The sequence below is a fragment of the Ambystoma mexicanum genome, chromosome 4q, assembly GCF_040938575.1.
Source record: "Ambystoma mexicanum isolate Mex_15411 chromosome 4q, UKY_AmexF1_1, whole genome shotgun sequence".
NCBI lineage: Eukaryota > Metazoa > Chordata > Amphibia > Caudata > Ambystomatidae > Ambystoma > Ambystoma mexicanum.
Window position 1 is genome coordinate 896,865,102 of NC_090928.1, and position 26,387 is coordinate 896,891,488.

Here is a 26,387-nt window from a genome sequence, read left to right on the forward strand (position 1 = left end):
TACATAATTTTCCCCTCTTTTTGACTAGGTGTTGAAAAGTGGACACAGGGCATTGTATCCTGTTGAAACAGCACCGGCTACCTAAACACCAGACCGGGCTCTAAATCCAGATCATTTTGGGACACAGACATTTAAAGACAAGAATACCACCCCTGGAGTGAGTATTATGATCATCTCTAGCAAGGATCATATATGAGAGATAGCGAATGCTGGAATGAGGTTTGTGAAATCATAGTAAGTAGGTATTATTTACCCACAGATGATATCCCTCCAGAGAAGAAAAATAACTGATATAGATCTGATAACACAAAAGGAATGACACACTGCCACTGATTAGACATCCTGAGAGGTAAGCCTTCCTCTTTGTGTCAGCTGCAACACAAACACCTTTAGACATGTAAAGTATTGATAGTCCCCTTTTGTATATATATTCCCTTTTAGGGAAGGAAAGAAGAAAAATTGTGATGTCCCCACAGTGAAAGACGGAGTGCAAGACAACAACTGAGAAGATGGTCTTTTTAAAACATTTTCTCTTTGATAATAGCTGCCAAGTGAAAGTCCTGAAGAAAGCGGAGATTAGGTCCGATTCCGCTGAAACCAGTAGACAAGGAGTGGATTGGACTGACGACACTAATCCCCTGTATCCATAGAGAACAAAATTGGGCCTGTAAAAATTACATCGTCATTTATTTTTATTTCTTAGCAATATGAATCAACATTGAGACACATATTGAATAAAACTACTATTCACATGGTATTGCTTTTTTAGCGTTTTGATAAGTCACACGAAATGGAAGCAATAGTATTAAAGCAGTCAGATTGACTTCCAGCAGGAGTGTGCACCTAGTTTTAGTAGATTAGTAAAGCAGTGAGAGAGGATAGGGCGAGATTCCTCTTCTATCCCCTAACCTTGATAGGAGATACATCAGCGCACCACCAGGGCGAGTAACATCTAATTGAGGGATAATGAGTTTCTCTGTAGGGACAGTGAGTTATTTGTAGGGAACTGAGACTGAGGACTAAATTGAATAAATATATTCCGTCACTGTAAGAAAGGGCCAGACTGGTTGTCCCAAAATGCCAGTCTAGCCAAGTAATAACACAACATCCTTTCTTTTATCAACCGCCGGTTGATAAAAGAAAGGATAATGATTTTCTACTGGGCACCTAAGAAAGATGCCCAGTAGAAAATGTGTTAACGCGCCCCACCCTGGACACCCGCTCCCTGGCCCAGCACAAACACACATGTGAATACACATTCACACAACACATTCACATGTGCAACCATATGCATACTCCCACTCATTGACATACATACAAAAATGAAATCTTATCTGCACGCAGCCCTGATCCTAATGGACTCGCCGTCACCTCCATCTCAAGTACAGCAAGAACAGGAACCTGGAAGCACTCTTCCTAGTTCCTGCACATGCATGCAGGAGCCGGTGCCCTGCTCCCTTTGTATGTGCGGGGATGCACAAGTGCACATAACCCCCACACACATACAAGCATGCAGTAAGCCAACCTGCTTCCCCAAAGGACCATGCAAGTTTGGGGAAGCAAAACGCCCTGGCCTTGCATGGCCATTGGACATGTGCAACTGGGGTATGGTTTCCCTTTGACAATTCAAGCCAGTCCAGGAGCGCTCCATCAGCTGAGGCAGCGCTGCTGTGTTGGTGCAGCGCCGCCTGAATGGGTGAGAGTTCTGGGGTGACGGCACCCCCACACCGATTATGGACAAGCTGCCCCAGGCCAACACCTATCTTTGCCGCGAATGGTCACTTTAAATCACATGTATGAAGGCAGCAGAACTACATGCATATGATTTAAATTGACCATTACTGGCATAGATAGGACCATTATTGCCATAGATGGGACAACCTAACTATGACACTAATGGTCATTTTAAATCATATGTAAAGACTGAATCGCATCATGCATGTGATTTAAAGTGACAATTACTGGCATAGATGGGACAACCTTATCTATGTCAGTAATGGTAATGCGTGAAAGTTGAAGCAGCTTCATACATGTGATTTGCTTACATTGACCTTTACCGGCACAGATGGGTTTCCCAACCAATCTATGTCAGTAATGGTCACAATAAATAACTATGCCAGCAGTCTCCTCAAGCCATTTACAGTGACCAACCATGTTATGGTTGGTCATTGTAAATGCCTTGCAGAGATAATTCAATAACTGCACATGCACACACACACTGTTCCAACATAGACATGCATGTATACATACATGCACCACTAGACTCAGTCATTCATGGCATGAACACACAGACAATATGTATATATACATATACACACATAGATACGTAAATACATACATACAAAAACAACACTTTTTCTGGAGGACAGGGGCACTACAGACGGATAGGCAGCACATGCGATGAATGCAGGTGCACAGTGCTGGTGCACCCAGAACTTGCTGGGCATGCCAGCGCTGTGTGTAGCAATGCCAGCACGGTCGCCACAGAAATCCTGTGAGTGGCATGCTGCATTCCAGACAGAGGGTCTTTTTTTTTTTTAAATCAGAGCTGTCGCTCAGTCAGTGCAAGTCCTGACTGAGTGCCAGCCCTGCGGGCAGTATGGGGGGGTGCACCAGGGTGGAGCCAGGTGGGGCGACCGCCCTTCCCCCCTGGCTCCACTACTGCAGCTGGGTCAACCTCTGATATGGCCGCCAAAGCAGTCGGTAAGTGTGTTCATTTGTTTCCCCCCCGTCATTGTCTTCACTCCCTCGCACCGAACAGGCATATACCTTGATCACCCTATTTTCCCAAAATATTACGCTTGTCTGTGTGTCAGATGCTGTGTTCTGTCTGGAGCAATCATTGGATCCAAATCTGGGTATGTATCATAGAAAAATATCATTATAAAATTATATTAAATTTAAAAAAAAAATATTATCCACAAATGTGGTCCTTTTAGGTTACTCTTCACTCTTTAATTGAATTCTCTTATATTAAAACCTGAGTGACGTTCAATCAGGATAATCATCAAGCATTCACCAAAGTATATACCATCATTTTTCCAACATCAGTCTTTAATAAATCTCCTTCCATAAGAGGAGTCCAGGTAATGACCCTCTACCCAAAAATGCATTAATTGAGGTTTTGAAATAATTTTGTTGTAAATTAAACATTTTGCAGTGTTTAGTAGTCAGTACCTATTTCTATTAAACCTAGGAAGATTACAGTTGAGGTCAGATGAAATATTTTTGGTATATTGATGATACTGTCTAGCAGGCTGAATATCTTGGCAATATTTGAACAAATATGTACAGTCAACAAACCCATGGCACAAATTACCCAAGAGGTAAAAACTTTTGTTCTTTTTTTTCTCTCAATTTAGCAATTTTTTCAGAAGTTTAATCAAATTGAAATTGTGTAAAATGTGTTTGCATAGTTGATGCTCTGAATTCTCAATACTAATTATCTTCAGTTAACTGTTTTGCTCATGTTAGGCAATACTCAGTGCAATACTTGATTTTCAGAAGTGAATCCCATAAAAGTACATACAAAAAACATCCATATATTATACAATACAAAAGCCCCATTTAACCATCAAAACAAGTTTTAAAAATAGAAATAAAAACATCCCACCAAACATATACATGTTATTACATTACTTCAATCTTTTAAAACATGGAAAATAAATATTAAAGATTTAAAAAAAAATGTGAAACCACATTGGTAAAAGTAAAGGAAAGAAAAAATGCTCTTCCCAGTGAGAGGCAGACACAAAATTCAGTCATTCGTTAGACCATTTAAATGTTTCTCTACAAGTTTCACTGCCACTTTGAGAAATTTCATAAGAGCCCAAGACGTAGCGTAAGAATTGTTCAACAACAGAACAATTAAGGCAGTACAGCACTGTCAACAGCCTCCACATTTCAAAATGGCATTACAAATAGTTTCCTAAAAAGGAATACTTGGGACAAAACAACGAAAAATGGAAAAGAACTTAAAAACAGGTGAGAAACAATGGATAAAACCTGTCCTTGAGGCTAGAATTGTTCCAAACCCCACGTATTGTGTTTACATTTAAGCCGTTAAAACATTCCCTGGTTATTAAGGAACTATTGTATGTATATTAAGAAAAGATTAAATAGGGAGCCATATGACCTGTAACATCTCTTTGTGGCTCTTAGTGAAGATTATAGATAGAAATGATAAAATGCACTAACAAAAACATTGTTAAAGGGACGTGCTGGTTAAGTTGCACTAGCAAAAACCTATGCAATTCGATGGAAAAACGTTGTTACAGGGACATTATGGTTACAGGTAAAACTGAAAAACCCACGTAATTCGACAGTTATGGTAAGCTAAGCAACCATAACTCGTGCCACCAGTGTGAACTGCAAGGACTAACACCCATGACATCAAAGATGGCATCACAAATCTCATTCATGACAATATACTAGTGCATGTAAAGGCAAATAAAAAAACAGCAGAATATGCAGAGCGCAAGCAACCTTAGTGGTGGTAAGAAAGCGTGTTAGCTGCATGGGTCGCACACAATAAATGGCTTCCTGCTGCACGTAATGAAGCTGTGTTTGCCAGTGTTGTAAACATTCTTGTATTCCACAATCTATGCATATCCGTGAATGCTACCCCCAACACTAATGGCGTAGCATTAAGTGGTTATACTGGATGTGACGACAATTGAAATGAAAGCACACCCTTCCAACAATTACATATCCTACTTTCATGTACAACATAAACCACAACTGCTATGGGCAACAAGAGGGGCACTCCTGTAGGGCAGGAGCTCTAAAACAACCTTAGCAGACCATGTGACACACTACAGACCCTTACCCAGCAAAGGGCATCGGATTGTGCATGTACTGGAACGCACCACTGTACACAGGAAAGGTACTTCGAAGTGCGTGGAACGGTCCTTACGGAAGCATTACAATGACTGGCGCTTATGAACGTGAGAGCCACCCAATAATTCTGTCTCCTAGCACGTCCCCTATAGTCTCCAGGTAGGTGCTGCCCCTTCTGTACCTGACCTTTGCTGTTGTTCCTTCTGTGGCGTGTCTGAGAACAGCATGATAAATGAAAATGAACTGGGAAAGGAACAAAAAGGTAAATAAAGAAAGCACCTTTCACATATCAACAACGGAATTGCCAATGCACACATTCACGGCTAGACACGTGGCAGTGTGGGAGACACTGTAGTGGAATCGGTTAGAAAGGGTGTCGCTGTACAAATAGGTTTGTTTACTTGTTGCAGAGCTTTTTCAAGAGACTCGCAGCACAACACTAACTACAAATAAGTATGAATACTTTCAAGAAGGGCACCAAACCAATGTAGAGGCGTTGTCCAAAAATCTGGATGGCATGCATACTAAGATGAACGTTATAGCTGACGAAAGGTATTTGTGCTGTGAAAAGTATGTCATTGGCACATGTCAAAGAAAGGCAGAAATACACTTCTTTGCAATGTACCGCAATGTCTGCATTCACGGACCAAATGGAAAATGACGCTCCCACATCGGTGACTGCATAATGCGGTAAAAACGTATGCAAAAGATCGGAAACAAACGCATGAACTGAGCAAGTGCCTCCTTGATCGCAAACGGCACTGAAACTTGTGTAACACGCTGTGCAATTTTCCCTGCACAATCAACAACAATAATATCGGCATGCTTGCTTGCCACCAAAGTGTCACAGAGAGAAACCAAAATCAGGCACTTCATTGTAGCTACTCCATAGCACTACACATTCACATCATAGATTGCAAAATGAGTAGCCACTACACAGTTTTCCATTCACTTTCAGTCAATGTTTGTCGGAATCACCTAAAACCTGCATGCTGTGCCTCGTGAAACACACAGCCATAGCCGCACCCTCTGCATTTCTGTCCACAAATACACAGTGTAGCACAGTCTGCCCGTACACACCACACCCACAAACTTTGTTACCCAATTCCGTAGTGTCTGCAGGCCCATTTCTATGAGCGTCATCTGCAAAAGGGGTGTATGTAACACGTGCCACCCTGCAACTATCGCAATATTTGTGGGATTGTCGTGCTGGGCAAGCAGGAGTGGGGGAATAACAGTGAACCAGGGGAGTGGACGTCGTTAGCTGTGCTGGCTCTGAAAAGAACTTTTGGGGTCATTGTTTGTGTTTTTTTTTCTTTTTTTAAAGCTGCTTCCCTAGAAACACTGTTTTTGCTGTTTTGATACGTACATGTGTGTTTTCAACGTTAGCTCACGTTCTTACAATAGGCTCTTCAGTGCAGTGTGTAGATTGCGAAACAACACTTCCTTGCCACTGTACGACAAAGACACCCCCATTTGTCGTGATAAGGTGTATGTATCAGGAACCAATGTTCTCATTCTCACAGTAGAACATCCCAGCAGCACTTAAGAATTCACACATGCTTCTGTTGATGAGACCCCTTCCGACCTCTGGCTAGCGACAGGAATCATTGGAATACTTCCACACTATTCTCGGGGGTATACATGAGAAAAGCACCATGGCAGTATGAAAAAAGCGCTGCACTGCTTTCATCATAATCTTCAGTTGACGGAACACACAGGAACAAGGCATGTAACCCATAAGAGGCCACGCTTCGACATTCTAGAAACAGTCCGCCAAAACAGCACAATTCGACATTACTCCACAAAGCGTCCACTCCCTCCAAACCAAAATTGCCAGACATGTCTTCATGGAGGGCATACACGCACAGATCTTCCACAAAGCGATCACCCACGACGAAAACTGTACGTCTTGCCATGTTTGCCAACCGCAGTACACAAAGTAATGGGGAAAGTGAATGCCTTCCTTTCATGTGACATACACCCAAAGCACCTGATTGTCCAAAGGCCATAGTCCCATTTCTATTGGCCAGCATGCTCACAAACGCAGAATGTGACAAGTGCCTTTCTCCAAGTACCTCCAGGGCCGAACCCAGTAAAGCCGGAGGAGTCCTTCTTCCTATTGGCATGCTTTCCTCTGACGCACACACTGAGCAGCACATTATAGGACAATCGCTACAGTCCCATTTCCATAGGCCAGCATGGTGAGGAGCGTCGAATGTGGCACGTGCTGGTCACCAAGTATGTCGAGACCCGTTCCCCAGTGTAGATCCTCCTACAAAAACACCTTTTTTGGCTGTTTTTAGTAGCTTTTGTGTTTTCTTCTACGCACATTAGTTCAGTAAACTCTTCACTGCATCCTGTAGACGAGCAAACAAAACTGCATTGCCAATGGATGACAACAAAATGCCATTTTCTTGGAAAAACTCTGCATTTCCACAAGTAATAAGATCACTGTTGCAGACGAACATTCCACAAGTGGACAGAAAAGTGTACATGCTTCTGTTGATGAGACACCTTCCTTCGACACGGTACCGAGCAGCATCCGAGTGATTATGTAAACGTTATAACATGGGCAGGAGACTTTATTCTCTTCTTCGAGATGCAGATCTGTGCTTCATAATAAACGCTGGAGCTCTGCAGTGACTTGACACATTTATATCACAGTCGGTCAGTAGAACAGTTATTTTCAGGTTCTTTGGAGATGACATTTGGACTAATTCCAAAATTATTTTCAGCACAGTAGCTGAATCAGCAAAACTTCAATTAGATTTTTTTGCCTTGAAAAAGACAGCAGAAGGTCGAAACACGTGTCGGCAAATCATTCTGGCTGATGACAAAAATTTGAATACAAGATACATTGGACATACACCTGCATGTTTTTGCTTTTTTTTTGGATCACATTCAGTCATCTTATTGACAGTTTCTTTTAAATGTTGGGAGTCTAGCAGCGCATTTTACTTAGTGGAGCTCTACCTTTCTGGGTTTGTAATACCTTCCTTCGTCTGGCTCGGAACAACATCCATGAGCAGTAGGCCATACTCTTCGCTGTATTATAGATGAGAAAAGCACCTTGGCGGTGGGAAAAAGCTTCCTCACGACACCCAGCAACTTCCTCAGTCTACGGAACAAACGTAAGCAAGGCAGGTAACCCATATGCATGCCGCCGTAATGAATTACGATAACCTACTACTGGAAACGTGGCAAGGTCTTTGCAAAGTGCATGCATATCGACGAAATGGCACTCATGCACAGCTTTCCACAATGCGTCCACTCCTTCCAAACCAAAATTGCCGTCAAAGTTTCTTTGCAGGGCATAGTTGTGCAGATCTATTACAAAGGGATCACCTACAGTCAACACAATACGTTTCGCCATGTCAGCCACCCTCAGTACGCAGAGTATAATGTGCAACCATTTCACCTCCCCTTCCTGTTAACCACAGCCATACTACCCGATTGGCTAATCCCCACACTGCCATGGCAATTGGGCAAGGTGGTGTAAAGGGCAGAATTTTGCACGTGCGCCTCCTAGCATGTGGGCCGCACCCCTGTAAAACTGGAACAGTTCTTGTTCCCTTTGCATTATCTTCTCTGCAGCTCTACTTCATTAGGTTACTGTTAAATAGGCTTACACGCATCCACCAATTGCATTAAAGCCGTCATCATCGAACACTGTCACGGCTGTACAACACTTGAAATGAAATGTACCGGTACACATTTACAGTACAAATGTTGTGCCATTTCAAAGCACGTCCACTACAAAGTTCAATTAAAGTATGCACGAATTCTCCATCCGCATACATCCACATAGCCACCCAGGATGTGGCACGTGCCATCCTGAAAGTACTGCGTAATCCACTACCTTTTCGTGATAGTGAAGGTTGGGCGAGGGGGGTGTTAAACAATATGAAAATGGGCAGGGGATTCAGTCTTCCAGCATATATGTATAAAGTGTTTGTTTTTTGGGGGGGTTTTTTTAAGTGCATGCGAGCAATTCTTTTTTGTATTTTATCTTTATATGCGTTTCTGTTAGCCTATCCTCACATTTTTACAACATTCTGGTCAATGCTTCTTGCACAGTGTGAAAAAAACAGCATTGCCAATGGCTCCTAAATAAATGCCATTTCTACGGAACCACTGCATATTCTGCAACCTCATGATCTCATAGTGGGTGGAGAACATGCCAGCAGTCTACATAAACTGACGCATAATTCTGTTTACAACACACCTTCCGACCGCTGGCTGGGGGCAAATTACACCGTCATGGACCCACACTGCTCTTAGTGTTATGCATGAGAAAACCACCTTGGCAGTAGGAAAAATATGCATCACTGCGGTCAGTTGCATGTCATGTGGACGATTAATCCGTCTACTGATGAGGTTGCTGACCGCAGTGATGCATATGCAGTGATGCATAAAACCCCCCCCCCCAAAAAACAAACACTTTATACATATATGCTGGAAGACTGAATCCCCTGCCCATTTTCATATTGTTTAACACCCCCCTCGCCCAACCTTCACTATCACGAAAAGGTAGTGGATTACGCAGTACTTTCAGGATGGCACGTGCCACATCCTGGGTGGCTATGTGGATGTATGCGGATGGAGAATTCGTGCATACTTTAATTGAACTTTGTAGTGGACGTGCTTTGAAATGGCACAACATTTGTACTGTAAATGTGTACCGGTACATTTCATTTCAAGTGTTGTACAGCAGTGACAGTGTTCGATGATGACGGCTTTAATGCAATTGGTGGATGCGTGTAAGCCTATTTAACAGTAACCTAATGAAGTAGAGCTGCAGAGAAGATAATGCAAAGGGAACAAGAACTGTTCCAGTTTTACAGGGGTGCGGCCCACATGTGGCGACGGATTAATCGTCCACATGACATGCAACCCAAATGAGCACTTCCATAGTGCACCACGACACAGTCCATGTTCGTGACGGACACCACATATCTGCAAAGGCGAACTATCCTGCCGAAACTGCAGTCACCCTGACAGGCCCAGAAAGTGTCCACTCCTTCCAACCCGAAATTACCAGCAACGCCGCTTTGCACGCAACACCTGTGCAAATGGCACACAAAAGGTATCACCGACGATAAGCACTGTGCGTCTCTCCATGTCGACCACCCTCACGACACAGTATTGTTTATGTTTATGTTAATTGAGTTTATATAGCGCTTTACACCAAAGCGCTTTACAGAAAAACAACAGGTACAGTAATAATGAAACATAATTTAGAAACAGGAAACAAACCAGTGGTACAGTATTTAGAACAATTTACTCAGTGGAAGGAGGGGTAAGGGGGGGAGGGGAATAGGAGGGGGGGGCCGGGGTGACCTCCTACGCACTAAGGTGGTTATTGTGAAGAACTGGTACCGCCCCTTCCTATGAACCACGCCCTAAACTCCTAATTGCCCATTTCCCACAATTCCATTCCCATTTCCACCCTGCTCATAAAGGGAGGATGTGCACAAGCGCTTTCCCATCTACAGCTCTTTGCACGGTCACTTTTTGCAGCACTCCACAAATTGGGTGCTGTCACATTTCCAACCGCCCATGCATCAATCACATACAAAACTTCTGCATTGTACACTGTCATTTCTATACACCACTCCTTATTTACCGTTAAACACTCTCAGTACACGTTACGATTGATTGCAAAGGCTCTCCACCAGAAACATCTGCAAAAGGAGGCACTATTGCAGCATCCACAAACATCCTAACACGCCCCCGGCACACCTTTACCTTTGCACACAACATTGCAACCCTTTCCACACCCACCACAATACTACACATCCAAGCAAGCGACCATATGGGCACCTAACATTATTCATAAACGTTACATACGTAGCAGCAGTTCTACCCATCTCCCCAAAACCATAAAACACCCATTCACGAAAACTTGTCACACTTAGCAGAAGCCACGAACATAGCGCAGCCTGCACCACCCCTACGCACTCCCATCCACACACTATTGCGTCACTGCCAACCTATGCACACCACCTTGACAACATTGGACCTACTTCAATAAATCTGCACACAGCAGAGTAACCAACAACATATAAGCTGCCCTTCAACCATACCCATTTCATACTCACATTGCGTACGCATTGCACCCTGTGGCCACACTAGCCAATTTCTCACTGCACCACCTCCTGCCACACCAAATACTGTAGCATGTTCCAACTATCACCACAACCATAGAATGCACAATACACACTTTGCAACTCACTTGTGCTGCTGTAGCACGTTGACAATGTGCTCCACAAGCATTCTCCAAAGATCACCACCCTTTGCCTCATACACTGCCAAAACTGCATTGTTCCAATAGGTCTGCTCCTTGCACACATTCCCCCCACTGTAATTGAACAATACACATCAGCGTATCACCAACTACCACTATGCACATATGCACCACTGGCACTCCTAACCAACCTCGACACTGCAATGGACATACTCATTACATACAACTGTTACCATAATGTATAAACATTACACTGTCTCCGGCACCCCTGCGTCCTTTCATTCACATACTATAGTCTTACCCACTTCCACTCAGAAAGGATTGTTTCACTGGCAACGTAAACACAACATGTTTACAACATTGCCCATACTGCAAGCATTGTGCACACAGCACACTATCCAAGCACATATAAGATGCCCTTCAACCATACCCTGTAACATACCAACAGTATGCAAGCATTGCACCCAGTGCCCACACAACATGCCTTTTCACTGCAGCATCTCCAACCACAGGGCACCGCCACGGAGCTATTCAGTAACAAATTGCAACAGTTACCATAATGTACAAACAAAACACTCCCCCCTGCCTCCCTGTGCACTTTCAATCACATACTATGGGCGTTCCCACTACCATTCACAAAGTATTGTGCCACTGCAAACCTACCCACAATCTGTTTGCAACAGTGGCCTATAACGGCTTACATGTGCTCCACACCCATTCTTTACATGTCATTGAAAAATACATTTTGTGCAAGGCCTTGAGGACACGCACGGCAGTAATGTATTTTTCAATGTGCATGAGTTAGAGGGTGGTGACATGTAAAGAATGGGTGTGGAGCACATGTTAGCTGTTATAGGCCACTGTTGCAAACAGATTGTGGGTAGGTTGGCAGTGGCACAATACTTTGTGCATCCAATAGTCTAGGCATTGAACAAACTTACAGCAACGTAATGCTACCATGCATGTCTCCATATCAGCAACTGCGACAATCCACATAGATACCACTGCCACCAACACTCCCACCAAACCTGTACACCGCCGTGGCGCTATGCAGCAACAAATGGCAACAGTTAACATAATGGCCATGTGGGCAGCTACCATTTTGCACAAACGTGCCACACGTAGGTAGCAGCACTTCACCCCAACTCCCCCACACCATAAAACACCCAATCACGAACATAGGTCGCACTTAACAGAATGCACAAACATGCCACATACTCCACGACCTCTACCCACAGCCATTCACAAAGTATTGTGTCACCAACCACAACATTTTCACAACATTCGGCCTACTTCAACAATTCTGCACACAGCATAAGCCTTGAACATACCTACAGCAACGTAATGCCACCATGCATTTCACCAACTACGACCATCGACATACACACCAATGCCACCAGCAGTCCTACCCAACCTGCACACCACCATGTAGCTATGCAGCAACAAATTGCAACAGTTAACACAATGTAGAAAGAAAACACTCTCTCCTGCACCCCTATACATTTTCATTCACATACTATAGGCGTACTCACTCCCATTCACAAAGTACTGTGACCCACCACACCTTCATTCACCCATGCATGCCTCCGTGTGCCCAACTACCGCATTCCATCCGTAGACCACCACCACCCGCGCTCCCTCCCAACCTATGTCATGTGCAATTCACTCCCCATCTGCAAATGACCTGACACAACTCACCACGAAAAGAGTTTGCCACAAACAGGTCGCAACAGAAGCTAAAAGACTGTTACGACAGCTGCCTCCAATCACCACAGAAAATACTAGCCTGCATATGTCACATATAAACCACTTCTCACTCCCCCAGCCATTCCCTCCCTTCTTGCCATAAACACAAGGCGTACAGGTACATTTTCCAGACCCTTCCGCCGCTGCACTGTCCTCCGATACACCATGGCGGCTTTCCCAAAAACCGTTGATGCACAGCACGCTTAACTCCAGCCAACCACAGGCCACGTCCAAAATTCTCCGACACAACGCCGTACTGCGATCCAATGACACTTCCGTCCGCGGAGCGAACAGGGAAATAGGTCAGCAGAGCGGACCCAGATATCGCACATTTTTTGGGACGTACATTTCAGTGTTTTGCAAAAAACGTACCGGTCCGAATGTCAAAACATATATTAACTAACAAGATTTTCCAATTCGTTACTGTGCTTTTTCCCACATATGCATAAGTGAACTATTATATAGGTATCCATAAGGGAAATTGTTTTGTTTAAGTATGTGGCACTAGAGCCACTAGTCTGCACAGCACAGACATTTTCCATTACCTGACTGCCATAGGTTTTAATATGAAAAATTAGGTAGAACTATTTCAGAAACTGCAGCCGCCATCACCTAAAGTTGCTTCAGAATGTGGAAAGAGTTCTGTAAAATCAATGTTCTTTGTTCACGCTATACCAGTGCAGGCAGTTTTGGATTAAAATGATGTTCATAAACATCTTATCTCCAGGCAATATGATGTTGAAATCTATGTAGCTGCTATTTATCTAGACTGGATGAATCTGTCAATCTATCTGTTTCATCTGACTACCTTCGACACTTTTGATCTATGCATCCATCGATTTGCAGTCTTGTCCTTCTTGATGGTTTACGATCTAGCTCTCAATCTCTACAAACACATGTGCTATGGTGCTTACATTTATTATTAACTGTACGAAGCAGAGAGGGTGATGTGAGGGTTTGTGTGTGGTTGTCTGTGTGTGTATGTAGTGTGCGTACGAGACTGAGCACGACACATGGAGATACAACCGATTCATAGAAAAAATATTCTGTTTAAAACAAGATAGCAGCTGCAGGCTTGTACCTGAGATCATATGCTGTTTTCACCATCTTCTTCACTTGGAAATCAAAAGTAATTCATTAATGACGCACTACTTGTTATGGGTCCTAATATTTTTTCCAGTAGAGGGATGCATGTGTTCTTTTACCAATCCATACAAAGCACATCAGACAATTTGAGACTGGCCCAGACAGTGATAGGAATGCTGGATCTACAGATGCTACAAGTGCAGTAGAAAGTGCTGTGAATGTGCCATCATGTTATGTAAGAACTGAATCACTTTAATAGTAGAGACTTACAATTTTGTCTGATAGTGATCAGTCGGATAAAATGATTTGGTCAGGAGCAATGCACACATTTTAAATTGCACAAAACCTGGATTTCAATTGGGACCAGTCTGAAAGCTTATGTTCACCAGGAGGACAAGGTCACTTACTTCTCCAATATCGACTCTTTAACCCATGCTTTAGTTTTTGCCCTTAAATCCTGAGGCCTCACAAGCATTGGCCAGACGGACTATCACCTCAAGCATTCTGCCTCACTTCACCCTGTGCTGCAGAGCAACATGGGGTGGAGAATATACAACAAACGAAAAAGCATAGTCCCACCGACTGCTTCCAACAGAGATGCGTGTACAATGCTTGTCTCCAGCTTTATCTATATAAAACCATTACCTCCACACCCCTCTTCCTTGCCCCAGTAGTTATCTCTGTGGCCCCAGCCTTCATGACAGGACTCATCTTCCAAGTCAATGCTCCTGCCTCATTTCCCTCCTGGCGGTACAATATCCTCTCCTTTATACACAATCCTCAGGTATCTCCCCACCATGATCATGGTCCCCTACATTACAGGAGGGTAGTGTGGGAAGGTGAAGTCAGTCCTATGACGAGGAAGAGCAAGACAAGGAGTAATGAAGGTGACTAGTAAATAATCAGACTATGTCATCACACACACACCATTTATTAATGGCGTCACAGTCTGTGGTCCCCAAAAGTAGTGTATTCTGCAAAGCTGTCAATTTCTGCGATTCACCAATGTGGGCCACTTTTTTGGGGATGCCCAGACCCATTTCTACCCCAGTCCGACCCTGCCCAACAGACTAGCCTGTGGACCAAGGCATCTCCAGAAACCTGGGTTGTGATGAATTGCCATCCAGCAAAGGTGTGAAAGACCTGCCTTTTTTTATGTTTATTAATAAAATGATGCAGGTAATTCCATCTATGAAGGATAATCTTCTAATCAGATTCCCCTTTCATAAGATCCATGCCAAAAGCATAGTGTACACCTGCTGGATTAGTATCCTGATCTGCAGTATCTGCTCTACCAGTGGCACATAGCAAGTTCAGAGGTGATGTGTGCCCATTTGGCAGCTGCAATGAAAGTCAAGTCTCTACAGCGCAGGGACTGCATTTAAGATATGCACCCCTGTACCAAAACTATGAGGATTATAGCCCATGCTAAACTCTATATATAAGGCATGCCAGAGTTAGGGCATGGTGCATGACACTGCTCATAATCATTGCAGCCACATCCCATATGATATTACACATGGCAGGTCAGCTGTGGAAGGTGATATGTATTCTGGCCAGACAGTCTGCTTCTGCCAAGCGACAGGACATGAACCTGAATGGCCATGCTCCTTCTTTGATCTCTTTCTGAGAGTACTTAACACCCTCCCCCAGAGACAGCCACAAAACAGGCAGGTGTCCTGGGCCCATGCATCAAAGGAGCACACCCATCCTAAGGGAGTAGCCTCATACCAGGGTGCAGCATGTCAAAAGGCCTTTGATCGTATTAAGAAGGGAAGAGAAGGGGCCAAACTTAGTGCAGAAAGGGAGAGTTCTGTACAGTTTGGAAGGATTCGAACACCTTGTTTCTCTCTGCCTCCCTCTCCTTCCTGTCCCCTCCACTTCTTTTAGAGCAAAGCACGTTGTGTGTGATGTCAGAAGAGCAAAGTCCACTTCTTTCAAGAATAGAGATTGGACCCCTAAAGCACGCTATCTTTAGACCAAATACCTGTGGACTTTAACCTTTAAATGAAGGGGTCTCACACCATTTCTTGGAATCATCTTTGAAACATCTTTTGGACTCCAACAATTGAAGAAGATTCCATTTGTAGCCTGGTGGGAGAGCAGTCCTTTCCAGAGGGTACAAATGAAGGGATGTGTTCCAAGACAGGGATGAGCTCTGTCCCCTAACCATCTCACTGGGACCATTGGTGGTTAACCTGCTGCTAGAACAGAAGTCATGGGAGGATAGCTCAGGGGCAACGCGCTCAACTTGGAAGCAAAACGACGCAGAGCAACACAGGTTTGATCCCTGTGTCTGCGCTTAGAACCTCTGGGTATTAAGCGTGTTATAAATAACCAATTACAACAAGATGTGCCTCTCTGCCAGCCTCAGCAGTACCCAAGACCTCACTGTATTGAAGGACCCCTGCAATTGTGTGCCAGCCTCCCTTGTGTTTGGGAGGCCGAATACAAGGACTCATCTTGTCCCTGAGCCCCTGTATTGGAACACCATCAGAGCCAATACAGCCGAATCCTAGTGGTTTTTGCTTTGAACTGCTTGGAGCCGTTTTCAAGAACCGTTCAACACATTCGAACAACCAGGACCCTCCACTGCTTCCTTTTGCACTCTCTTGACTTTCGGATGGCTCACACAGCGCCATGAAGTCTGATTCCACGCTGCTGGGTCATCAAGAATCAGAATTATTGTCTGCTAACTGCCCCCACTCCCCCAAGTCCATTTTTGGGCCCTAAAGACTGGTTAGGTCACTTTTATCCCTTTTGCACACAAGAACATATTCTTTTAAAGAACAGTGTGGTTATTACTTGCCTTACACACTTGATTCAGTCGCACCACTCTTGAGAGTATAGCCTTCCTTCGGTCAACGTTACCACAAAATGCGAATGAGGTATTTGTCTCAACTTTTCCCGTTTTACCTTTATGACTGTGTAGCAGTGTGAGAGCTGAGTGGGTATTTTAGCCTCCACTTATCCTTGTACTTCTGCAGGGCAGAATCCAATTTGTCATTGGGTCCAGAAGAATCGGAGGGGACCTCCCACCGGCGTGGCATCAGGACTTGACTTAACTGTTCTGTTGGAGGGGGCAACTGGGTCGTCACATCTGACCAGTGATGGGGTGCAGATAATACCTGTGCCCTGCTTCTCATGTTTCACAGTCCGCTTAGGATCGTGGGATGCCCTGGGTCTGACTGTTTCCCGAACTTCCTTGCATGTTTATCAGCCTTGAATACCTGCTGCAACTTTATGTATTTTATTTATTTATTACATTTATATAATGCCCAGACCTGGAGGTTTCACTGCATTTGTACACAGCATAGAAGAAAAATGTCATGGAAAGAGGAGAAAGTTACAAATCAGGGCCATAGCACATATGGTGTGAAACAATGATGAAAAGGATGCCCCGGTCATAGTCATTGTTCATAGCAGGCAGGTATAGAGATTTATTCCAGGGTATCGCCAAAGAGCGTTCGTCCCTCAAAGTGGATTCTCATTGCTATATTTTTCTGGTGGGAATCTGTTCTCCAGTCCTTGGTGTGTAGGTGTCTCCTCCTTCCAGCCACCAAACAACTCATGAGCATTGCGGATGCCTTGACCCGATCATAGCAACATCTGACATGAATTCCACCTGGGTTTTGACTGTCTGAAGAATCAGGAAGGGATGTCAGAGCCATCCTCCACCAATTGTGTTGCGGCTTTCAACCCTCCTAGCACAATCTTTGTCTTATATGAAGAGTATATGGTAGCAATCTGGGCTAGATGGCGACCCACCCATAGGCTTTATTTAGTACCCCATCCACCTTCCTCTCTGTCGGATCCTTGACGGTTTCTTCTGGCGCCATAGAAGATCTCTCCACCAGCTTTGGAGGGAGCCATTAATCTGTATCGTCAGGGGCATCTTCCCCCTTCATAAGGTATAGTTTAGCCAGGAACCGTGGAGCAGATGTCTTGTCTGGCGTTGTCCACACCTGAGTACTTTATCTTTCATCTCTGTGAGGAGAGGAAGCCCTGCCTGTATGGTATGTTTAAATTGGTGGGGAGGTGGGGCCTTTGGTGCCCCCAGTTGGAGCTGTGGAAAGTTCCGACACTGGAAACCCCATGTAATGGTACACGTGAATTAATACATTGGTCACTTATTCTTTGTCCAGATATTTGCCCTTCAGATTCTCTCCCCCTAAAGACATAGAGCCTTCAAAGGAAACAGATGGGAAAGACTCCGAAGATGAAGCGAGGAGTGTGAATCATGCCTGTGCCTTCTCCTGCCTTTGATCCCTTCTTCATCAATGGTCCTTATGAAGATCTTCACCAGACGATCCTCTGAGACTCTTTCATGTCCCTTCCTCTTGTGTGAGCGGACAGGAGAAGAAGCAGCAGAAAAGGAAGCACCATCTTCCAGATGGTGCCCTTTTCCTGTATGTTTCTCCATAATGAGTGTGAATTATGGCGCTGAGGAGGCAAAAAAACACTATTACACCACCAGAGGGAAACCAACATCTTGGCTGTCCTCCCCCTGTTTAAAAGGTCAGGATGCTTCCAGGCAGGCCTGGGACGGAAACGCGGGTGTTGCCTACTAACCACCATGTGCGCCGTGTAAATTCCATTGGAAGTCCACTCTGCAGTCCTGGTGTTTCCCCCTCAGTTCGTTTACTCATCCGTCGCCCATTGCTCTGCCTAGGGTCTTTCAACTCTTTCAATTGAAAGGGACCTCAGGCCCCCAGCAACTGCTCCAATGTTGCCAGTCATTGGTTGCATAACGCTGCAATAGATTTTCTATATATTTTCCTTCTGGTGCTTTAAATGTGCACTTTGCAGCGCTCACATTACAAAATGTATTTACTGCAGCCCTTCAAGCCATAACTTGGAAGTGGCAGAGTGAAAGTTTGCAGCAAATTAAGCTTAAAATGCAAGCTCTGAAAAGCGCACATTTAAAACAAAGAAATACTCCCTGGTTTAATATCTGTCGATTATCACTAGACGGTCAGCCAGCAGGGAGCTAAAACACTAAATACCTATTGAAAATCTATAAACCCTTCTTTGTCAGCAAGGGTCTGATAAGGAGGAACCGTTGTCAAAAGGTAATCGGCGGCTATTAACCGATGGGTGTATTTCTTTGTCTCCATTATAATGTATGCACCCCACGGGTGCCTAAGAGAGACTGTCTTCCACTCTAAGCAAAGGAGGCCCCCAAAACAGCATGTTCAAATTGGCCCCTGCACATCTACAGCCAGATCTGGCCAGGAGTATTATGCCACCAACTGCTTAATTGACAGGCCCCCGGCCCTGAAACATTTCAGCCCATGGCCCAGCAAAGAGAGAATAAGAGCCACCACCTGGGTCAGAGGCGCCACCAAGGGGTGGCCAAAGGGGGCCACAGCCACCCTTATATAAAACGCTGTCCTCCCCCACACCAGCTCATCTGACGGTTATGTGCTTTTTTTGGTAGGCCACCCCAAGATTTCCAGTGACCTCATCAGGCCACCCCTATGAAAAATGTCTGGGGACGCCACTGACATGGGTCCCTGGTGGAGGCAGGACATTCTCAAAGTGTTCTGGTGTTGGTTCCCAGGGCATGATATGCCCTGAAGGGAGAATGCAGTCCTGAAGTCCCCTTCCACTTGAATTTGTCCGGTTGTCTGCATCTGTTTCCAACGGTATTGCTTCATGTGTGTTGGCCAAGATGCAGTCAGAATTAGCTACATCTAAGAGATCCCAGGATAATCAAGACTGGACATGGATTGAGGCTGCTATTAAGACCTTTGTAGCACTGGGTGCAAGACCAATACAATCCTAGCATAGGTAATCTCAGGTTGCTGTCGTGGAATGGCCAATCTAAAGCGGGCCTGGTCTAGGGTACCTGAACTGGATAAATTCTGTGTTCTCTCCTTTCAAGAAACCATATGTTTGGGGAACTTTGACCTAGATGGCTACTCCACTTTTTACTGTCCGGCCACCTCCAGTGGGATAGAGCATCCCTGTGGGGATATGGCTACTGCCATCAATGTCAATATTTCAGCCACTTCTTCAGTGTGATACATGTCTGAAGGCATCTTGGCAGTAAATGCATGTTTCCTGGGGGGGCATAAGCGATGTACTGCTGGTCAACGTTTATTGGAATCCGACTAAACATCCTTTCAGGATTTTCTGGAGTTACTCACTAGATTATTTGATCGTTGGCTGGCTGATGGATATCAGCATGCTATGATTGTCAAGGGTGACTTTAATGCCTATTGTGCGGAAGGACAGATGCTTAATGATAAATCCATTATACTGCACAAATGCTCCTATAATGTTAGGCAGGGTATAGTCTGGGATTCTTTTATGACCTCTTGGGATCTTTTGCAAATTGAAGCTTCTGCTACATTTGGCACACCCATTTATACTTGGCACAGGAGTTCTAGTACCTCATGGATCGACTATATCTTTGTGTCTTCCTCTATAAAATCTAGTTGTTCTCCTACGTGTATGCTAGATCCTGGAAGTAGTGATCAACTTATTATTCACTTTATTATGCTGACATCTACCTACAGGTGTGATAGTTTGCCCTTACTTATTCCTGTCAAACCTTCTAGGAGTGGTCTATCTTGTAGATGGGATAGTAGGACCTATGACCGTCTTGTAGGCTACTTGAAGCAGGCCTGCGGTATAGGGTATATAGACTCCACTGGTTACAAATCCTTGCCAACTTCTGGCAATAGACCTCTGGACAGATGCATTGCTGAGGGTTTTAGTAGGGCCTCGAGTGGTAGGATTTCCCTCCCTTCAGCCCCTCACACGTATCAATTAGACCCTAGAATTAGGGATCCCAAGAGTCTGAAGAGACAGGTCATTAAACATTTGAGAGGTTGGGTCTCTCTGATTGTGAATTTCAAAGACACAGGACTGCAGAGGCTACAAGACATAGGAATCTGGCCAAAGATCTCCCAAATATTACCTTTATCGGCAAGATAACCAGTTTATGTTGAAGATTCTTCCTCTGTCCGATACAAAATTCTGTCTATGATTCTAGGGTGGAAGCTATACAAGAAAACGTATGGGTTTCTTACTATGCCAATACATTTGGTAGTCTTGCCCTCTTGGCTGCCCGTTATCCAAGTGTCTTTGAACAACCAATTCTGGATGACCCTTGCCCTTGGGATTTGTAGGACATAGTATGGGCCACCAATAGACAAACCATCTAGGGCTCCGGATGCTGCGATTACTTAAACCCTATTTTGAGGAACTATACGCCAATAACAGGGTTCCTCTATCTCGGAATGAGCCTACTGTTATTTCCATATAAAAAAGGCAAGGTCATGGACCCTGGGAATTGTAGGCCCATTGCTTTGATAGATTCTACAAGTAAAATATTCTCTATAGTCCTCTTAAGGGATCTCAAAACCTCCCTGAACCAAAATAACACTTTCACATTTTCAGGTGGGTTTTCATCAAGAAATTGGTACATCCCTAACCCCTACATTGCTGAAACATCCACTGTAGAAAGTAAAACTACACCGGGGATAGAAATATATATGGCCTACCGGGACTTATCTGCAGCTTTTGATTGCATAGTACGCTAATGTTTGTGGGCTAAACTATATAGATTTGAGGTTCCCTTGACAATTTTTCAGCTTATTGCCTAGATCCATCAGGATTCAAAGCTTCAAGTTCATGTTAAGGTCCCATATGAAACGTATAGTTAGGAGAGTGTGTGGTGTCGCACTCTTACCAGCACTCAAATATTATCTGGGGAAGGTAGAACATGCTTTGTTGTACAGGCTTGATATGGCCTATGACGATGTGAGACCAATTCTTGATACCCTGCAAGGGATTTTGTGGAAGAATGCATTGGGTTTGGCAACATCAATTCCTAATGTGGTAATTCCCTATGAAGGTAATCTAGTATCACTTCATGCTCGCCAGAAACGGAAACAACTTTTGGTTTATTCCAAGTTTTTGAGGCATCCATTTTACTCCTTATTTGTGGATTTTCAACTTATGGCAGAATGTGGTACAGTTCCCTCTGTGAATGTGTTCAGGATTTCCATGAGAGAACTATTGGAACAAATCGGTTCATCAGATATGGAACTTAAGTTGAATCCAGATAAAGTGAAATTCAAACTATTTCAGGATGACTGGGGGCTGACTATTGAGGCTCTGTCTAGATATTCTTTGTATAGTGAATATGCTAAGTTCCCTAGAAAAAGGGCTGATCTACCTTTATATTTGAAGTGTTTTCCATGCCATAGGACCCGACAGGTTTTCTTACGCTTCAAGCTCAAACAATTCCACACTAGAGAGAGAACAAGGTATTGGTCTATGCCCACTCATGAGTGGGGCCCTTACTAAATTGTCGTTTTTGCAAATGTCAAGATATCACTGAAAGTGTTAAACACTGGATGTTGGAGTGTGAAGCTCTCAGCACTAACAGACTGACTGCCTTTGTTAAGGAAAGAGTTTATCCTCTGAATACTCCAGCGAACTGTTCTGGTCTAGTGTGGGGAAAGAACATATCATTGATTATTGCGCTTGTAAGTTTTCCTGAATGATATCAAGTTAAATTGTACATTTTTTTTGTTTCTATGTATGTACTGTGGAATTGTAGGTCCTCCATTCCTTTTTTTAATTATGAACGTAAAGAAATTATGAAATGATAATTCGTTTTTTATACTTGTTTTAATGTATGTATGTGTAGACTCAGATCTGTTCATTTGTTTCTTCTTGTTATTTTAAATGTGTGGAAGGTTTTCTGTAAACCAAAACACAATTAAAAAAAAATAACCTTAAAAAAAGTCCCCATCTAACCACAGCCCAACACGCTGGTAGCAGGCAACGCTTTTTTTGTAAAGTCTGAAGCTGTCACGTGTAAGCGAGAGCTTCAGGCTTTAGAAAGAAAGCCTTGCCATTGTGTCGCCGGCCTACCTGCATCTCTAATGAAAGGGGTGTCTGATGGGTGTTGGCGACACAATCAAAAGGCAAGAGAGGCTGTTTTTTGTAAAGCCCAAAGCTGTTGCATGCAAACGAGAACTTCAGGCTTTACACACAAAAAGGCCTAGCTTGCCTGTAAACAAGCAACAAGTCACGCGTAAAAACCTGCAAATGAAACTGCAACACTTAGATAAGCACTGATCCACTGTCAGGAATCGCCAAGAAAGTATTGTATTGTAAAAATCTGTCTTGATTAAACAATAAAAACATTTTTTTTTTAAAAAGCCTAGCTTTTCATTGCATCTCCGACCCCCTGCCAGGCACCCATTAAATTTGAGATGCAGGGATCATCACACTTGGTGGGACGGTGATGACCCCTGCACCTCCAGTTCAAGGGGTGCCTGGCATGGGGTCAGTGCCGCAATTAAAAGACATAGAAACACTTACCTGACCTGGATGATGCCTGTGAGGCCACAGCGTCTGCCCTTTTGCAAAATCGAGCCAGGGCTCTAACGGTGGCGTGGCATAACAGGCAACATTCAGGTGAGGTAAGTGTTGCCTCCTAATTGCGACACCGACACCCTACCAGGCCACGGCCTAGGAGCCCCAGTTAGAGCGTGCAGGCCACTTAAAGCACTGGAGATAATGTTTTCTGTCTTTACCTTCTGGATCTCGTAGTCCTGAATTTAACATGGGAAAAGCAAAAGTGCAAGTTCCGGGGGTTCGTGGAATAAAGGCCACCACTGGATGGCCTATACTCGTCTATATGCAAACTTGAGCACCTTAGACTTGTCAACATCTCTGTAGTTAACATGTAGGACTCTCGAACGAACCCTTTTCGGGTGATCCAATCCGTAATTTGCAATAATTTCTACTAAAAAGTAACGACTACCTTATTGACAAAACTGCAAAATGTTCATTCAGACAACTTTCAAAGCAAGTTTCAGACACCTCATTATTTCAATCTAATACAAAAAAATTCAACAGATCTGTCGGAGGGATAGCTATGACATGCAACCATCAATACCAAATGCATGCAGAAAAATACCAAAGAACTCGAAACAGAGCAAGCTAGAGGCACGGGACAAGGAGGGAAGACCCAACTGCAAATTGTCTTGCAAAGGATGAGCAGGGTCGTTATAACAACCATATATTAGCCCCAAAACGCCTCGGTCTTCCTCTACACTGAATACCGCAAGCGTGTTTTTGGGCTCAAGTACCACGAGACCTGCAGGCAGACTTAACCTATATACAGATTCAGGACGGGTGTGGATGCATTTTTGAAAGCGCTGTAGCTCTCGGAAAATAAAGTTACATATACTCGGACTCGATAACACCGAAGAGTTTGGCTGATTTATCTCACAAGCAGCCAAGACTGATGAAAGGTGACAGATAACACGTTACCTGGCTCTGGGCATCTTCTTCCGGCCTCCGATCACCAAGGTAACGGGTGAGACTTCTTACGCGGTGACGTTCTAAGCCAACGTCCTATTGGTCAATGCGCATGCGCCAGGTTAGCGTAGCACGTTTAGAACTAGCATAGGAATGAGACGTAAAACACAGAATGTATTGTTGAACTCTGCGAGTAGTCTGTGAGTCAGTCTCTGAATGCGCCGCGCACGTGACCTGTGTTATTTTGTCCACGGTACTGGTCAGGCATGTAGGCGTTCAGTTCTCTATGTGAAAATCACCAATGAGGTAGAACTCCGCTAGTGAGATTATGCGGCCGCAAGAATATTGTCCATGCCATTTATCCTTATGCTTTCCTATTACATGTTAGTGTCAGTTTATTTTCCTGTGATTTATTTTATTGGGAAGTTTGGGCAAAAAGGGAATCGGGTAACTATTTTAAAAGTAAAACTGTTATGCCCCACAGGGCAGGGTGGTCACAAGGTGTGGTGAGGACCCGGGCAAAACGTTTGTTGAGGCCCCTTATAATATTTTGCACTTGGCTGCTGTGCATACATTTATGGAAGCAAAGAAATAAAGCCAGGAGTTAATAGCCGCTGATTATTATAAGACAGCTAGCCAGAAGGGACCTGAAACACTAAATGCCAACTGGACATCTTTAAATCCCCTTTGTCAGAAGTGGGCTGATGTGTAGGAACCAGTGTTAAAAGCATAGCTCCATACATGCCAACCCCATACCTGCCAACCCTCCCGATTTAGGCGGGAGACTCCCGATTTTAAAGTGAAAAATATTGATATTTTTCACGTTCTCCCGCCTAAAATAATTATTTTCCCAATGCGTTCCTATGGGAAAATTGTTGTCTCCCGATTTCTTTTATGAAATCTCCCTCCCAGGTGCCTTGGAATGTTGGCATGTATGCAACCCTCCCGATTTAGGCAGGAGACTCCCAATTTTTAGATGAAAAATATTATTTTTCACGGTCTCCTGCCTAAAATAACTGTAGCCCCAATGCATTCCTATGGGGAAATATGCATCACCCTATTTCCCTGTGGAAATCTCCCTCCCAAGTGCATCTGAGTGTTGACATGTATGTAGCTCTCAACTCACCCTTTTGGTGGGTGTCACCCGCCTTGTAAAGAGCTGACTCACCCTCCAAGCCTCCTGCACGACCATTCGTTTCAATGTGCTCTCACCCACCAAAAACTAAATCGGGTGTTTTCACCCACCTTTGCGACACAAATGGTTGAGAGATATGTAAAAGGCAACGAGGTAATTACATTTCTGTATACCCCAGGGAAGTGACAGCCGAAAGGGCTTCAGCAAACGCAGCTGTAAGGCGAGCATTTCAAAGCGTTCATTTTAAGCTCGAGAACAAAAGGAATATATTGCTGTGGTACAAGACTGATGACTGGCAACATGGGGGCATTTGCTGGTGTCCCCAAAGCCACTTTCACATGAAAGAGCTGAAAGGCCCCGTGAGACAGCCAGCTAGCAGGGAGCTGAAACACTAAATGCCCACTGAAAATCTTTAAATTCTCATTTGTCAGCAAGTGGCTGATGTGGAGGAACCGTTGTCAAAAGGCAACCAGGTGATAATATTTATGTGTACCCCAGGGAAGTGACAGCCAGAAGGGCTTCATCAATCGCAGCTTGTAAGGCGAGCGTTTGAAAGTGCTCATTTCAAGGCCCAGAATGAAAGGAATGTAAAAATAAATATATTGTTGTGTTACACAACTGATGACTGCCAACATGGGGGCATTTGCTGTGGACCCCTTTCAACTGAAAAGTCTGAAAGGCCCTGACACTGTCCCTAGCTCTACCCTTATGTTTGCTTTACCCTTGATGCATGGTTCCATGCATCCTGGGTAAAGCAACCCAGCAGCCCCCACCCCTTAATTTAGCGGTGGGCACTGGCACATGCAACACTTTCATCCAAAACAAACACATCATTGTCACCAAAATATATGCACACACACATACATACAGTTAATTTAAATACACATATTTACACACACAAACACACATTTACTTTTAAAACAAAACACTGACCGACCATAAAGCAGCTGGCATCCCCCCACCACTACATTTAGTGTCCCCCTGGGCCAGTAAATTTAGGTGTGGGGGCCTGCACATATATATAACACGTTCACCTAC

General features: G+C 44.1%; 1 protein-coding gene across 1 annotated transcript in view; it reads right to left on the minus strand.

Moving 5' to 3' along the window:
- Window positions 1–24,316, minus strand: part of DYNC2LI1 (dynein cytoplasmic 2 light intermediate chain 1) — an 809,324-nt gene extending 785,008 nt beyond the window's left edge. Inside the window, exon 1 of the mRNA XM_069608461.1 lies at window positions 24,227–24,316. Within this exon, the coding sequence (XP_069464562.1) occupies window positions 24,227–24,240 (14 nt within the window). The 5' untranslated portion in view covers window positions 24,241–24,316. The remainder of the gene's footprint in view (window positions 1–24,226) is intronic.
- Between the last annotated feature and the right edge of the window lie 2,071 nt (window positions 24,317–26,387).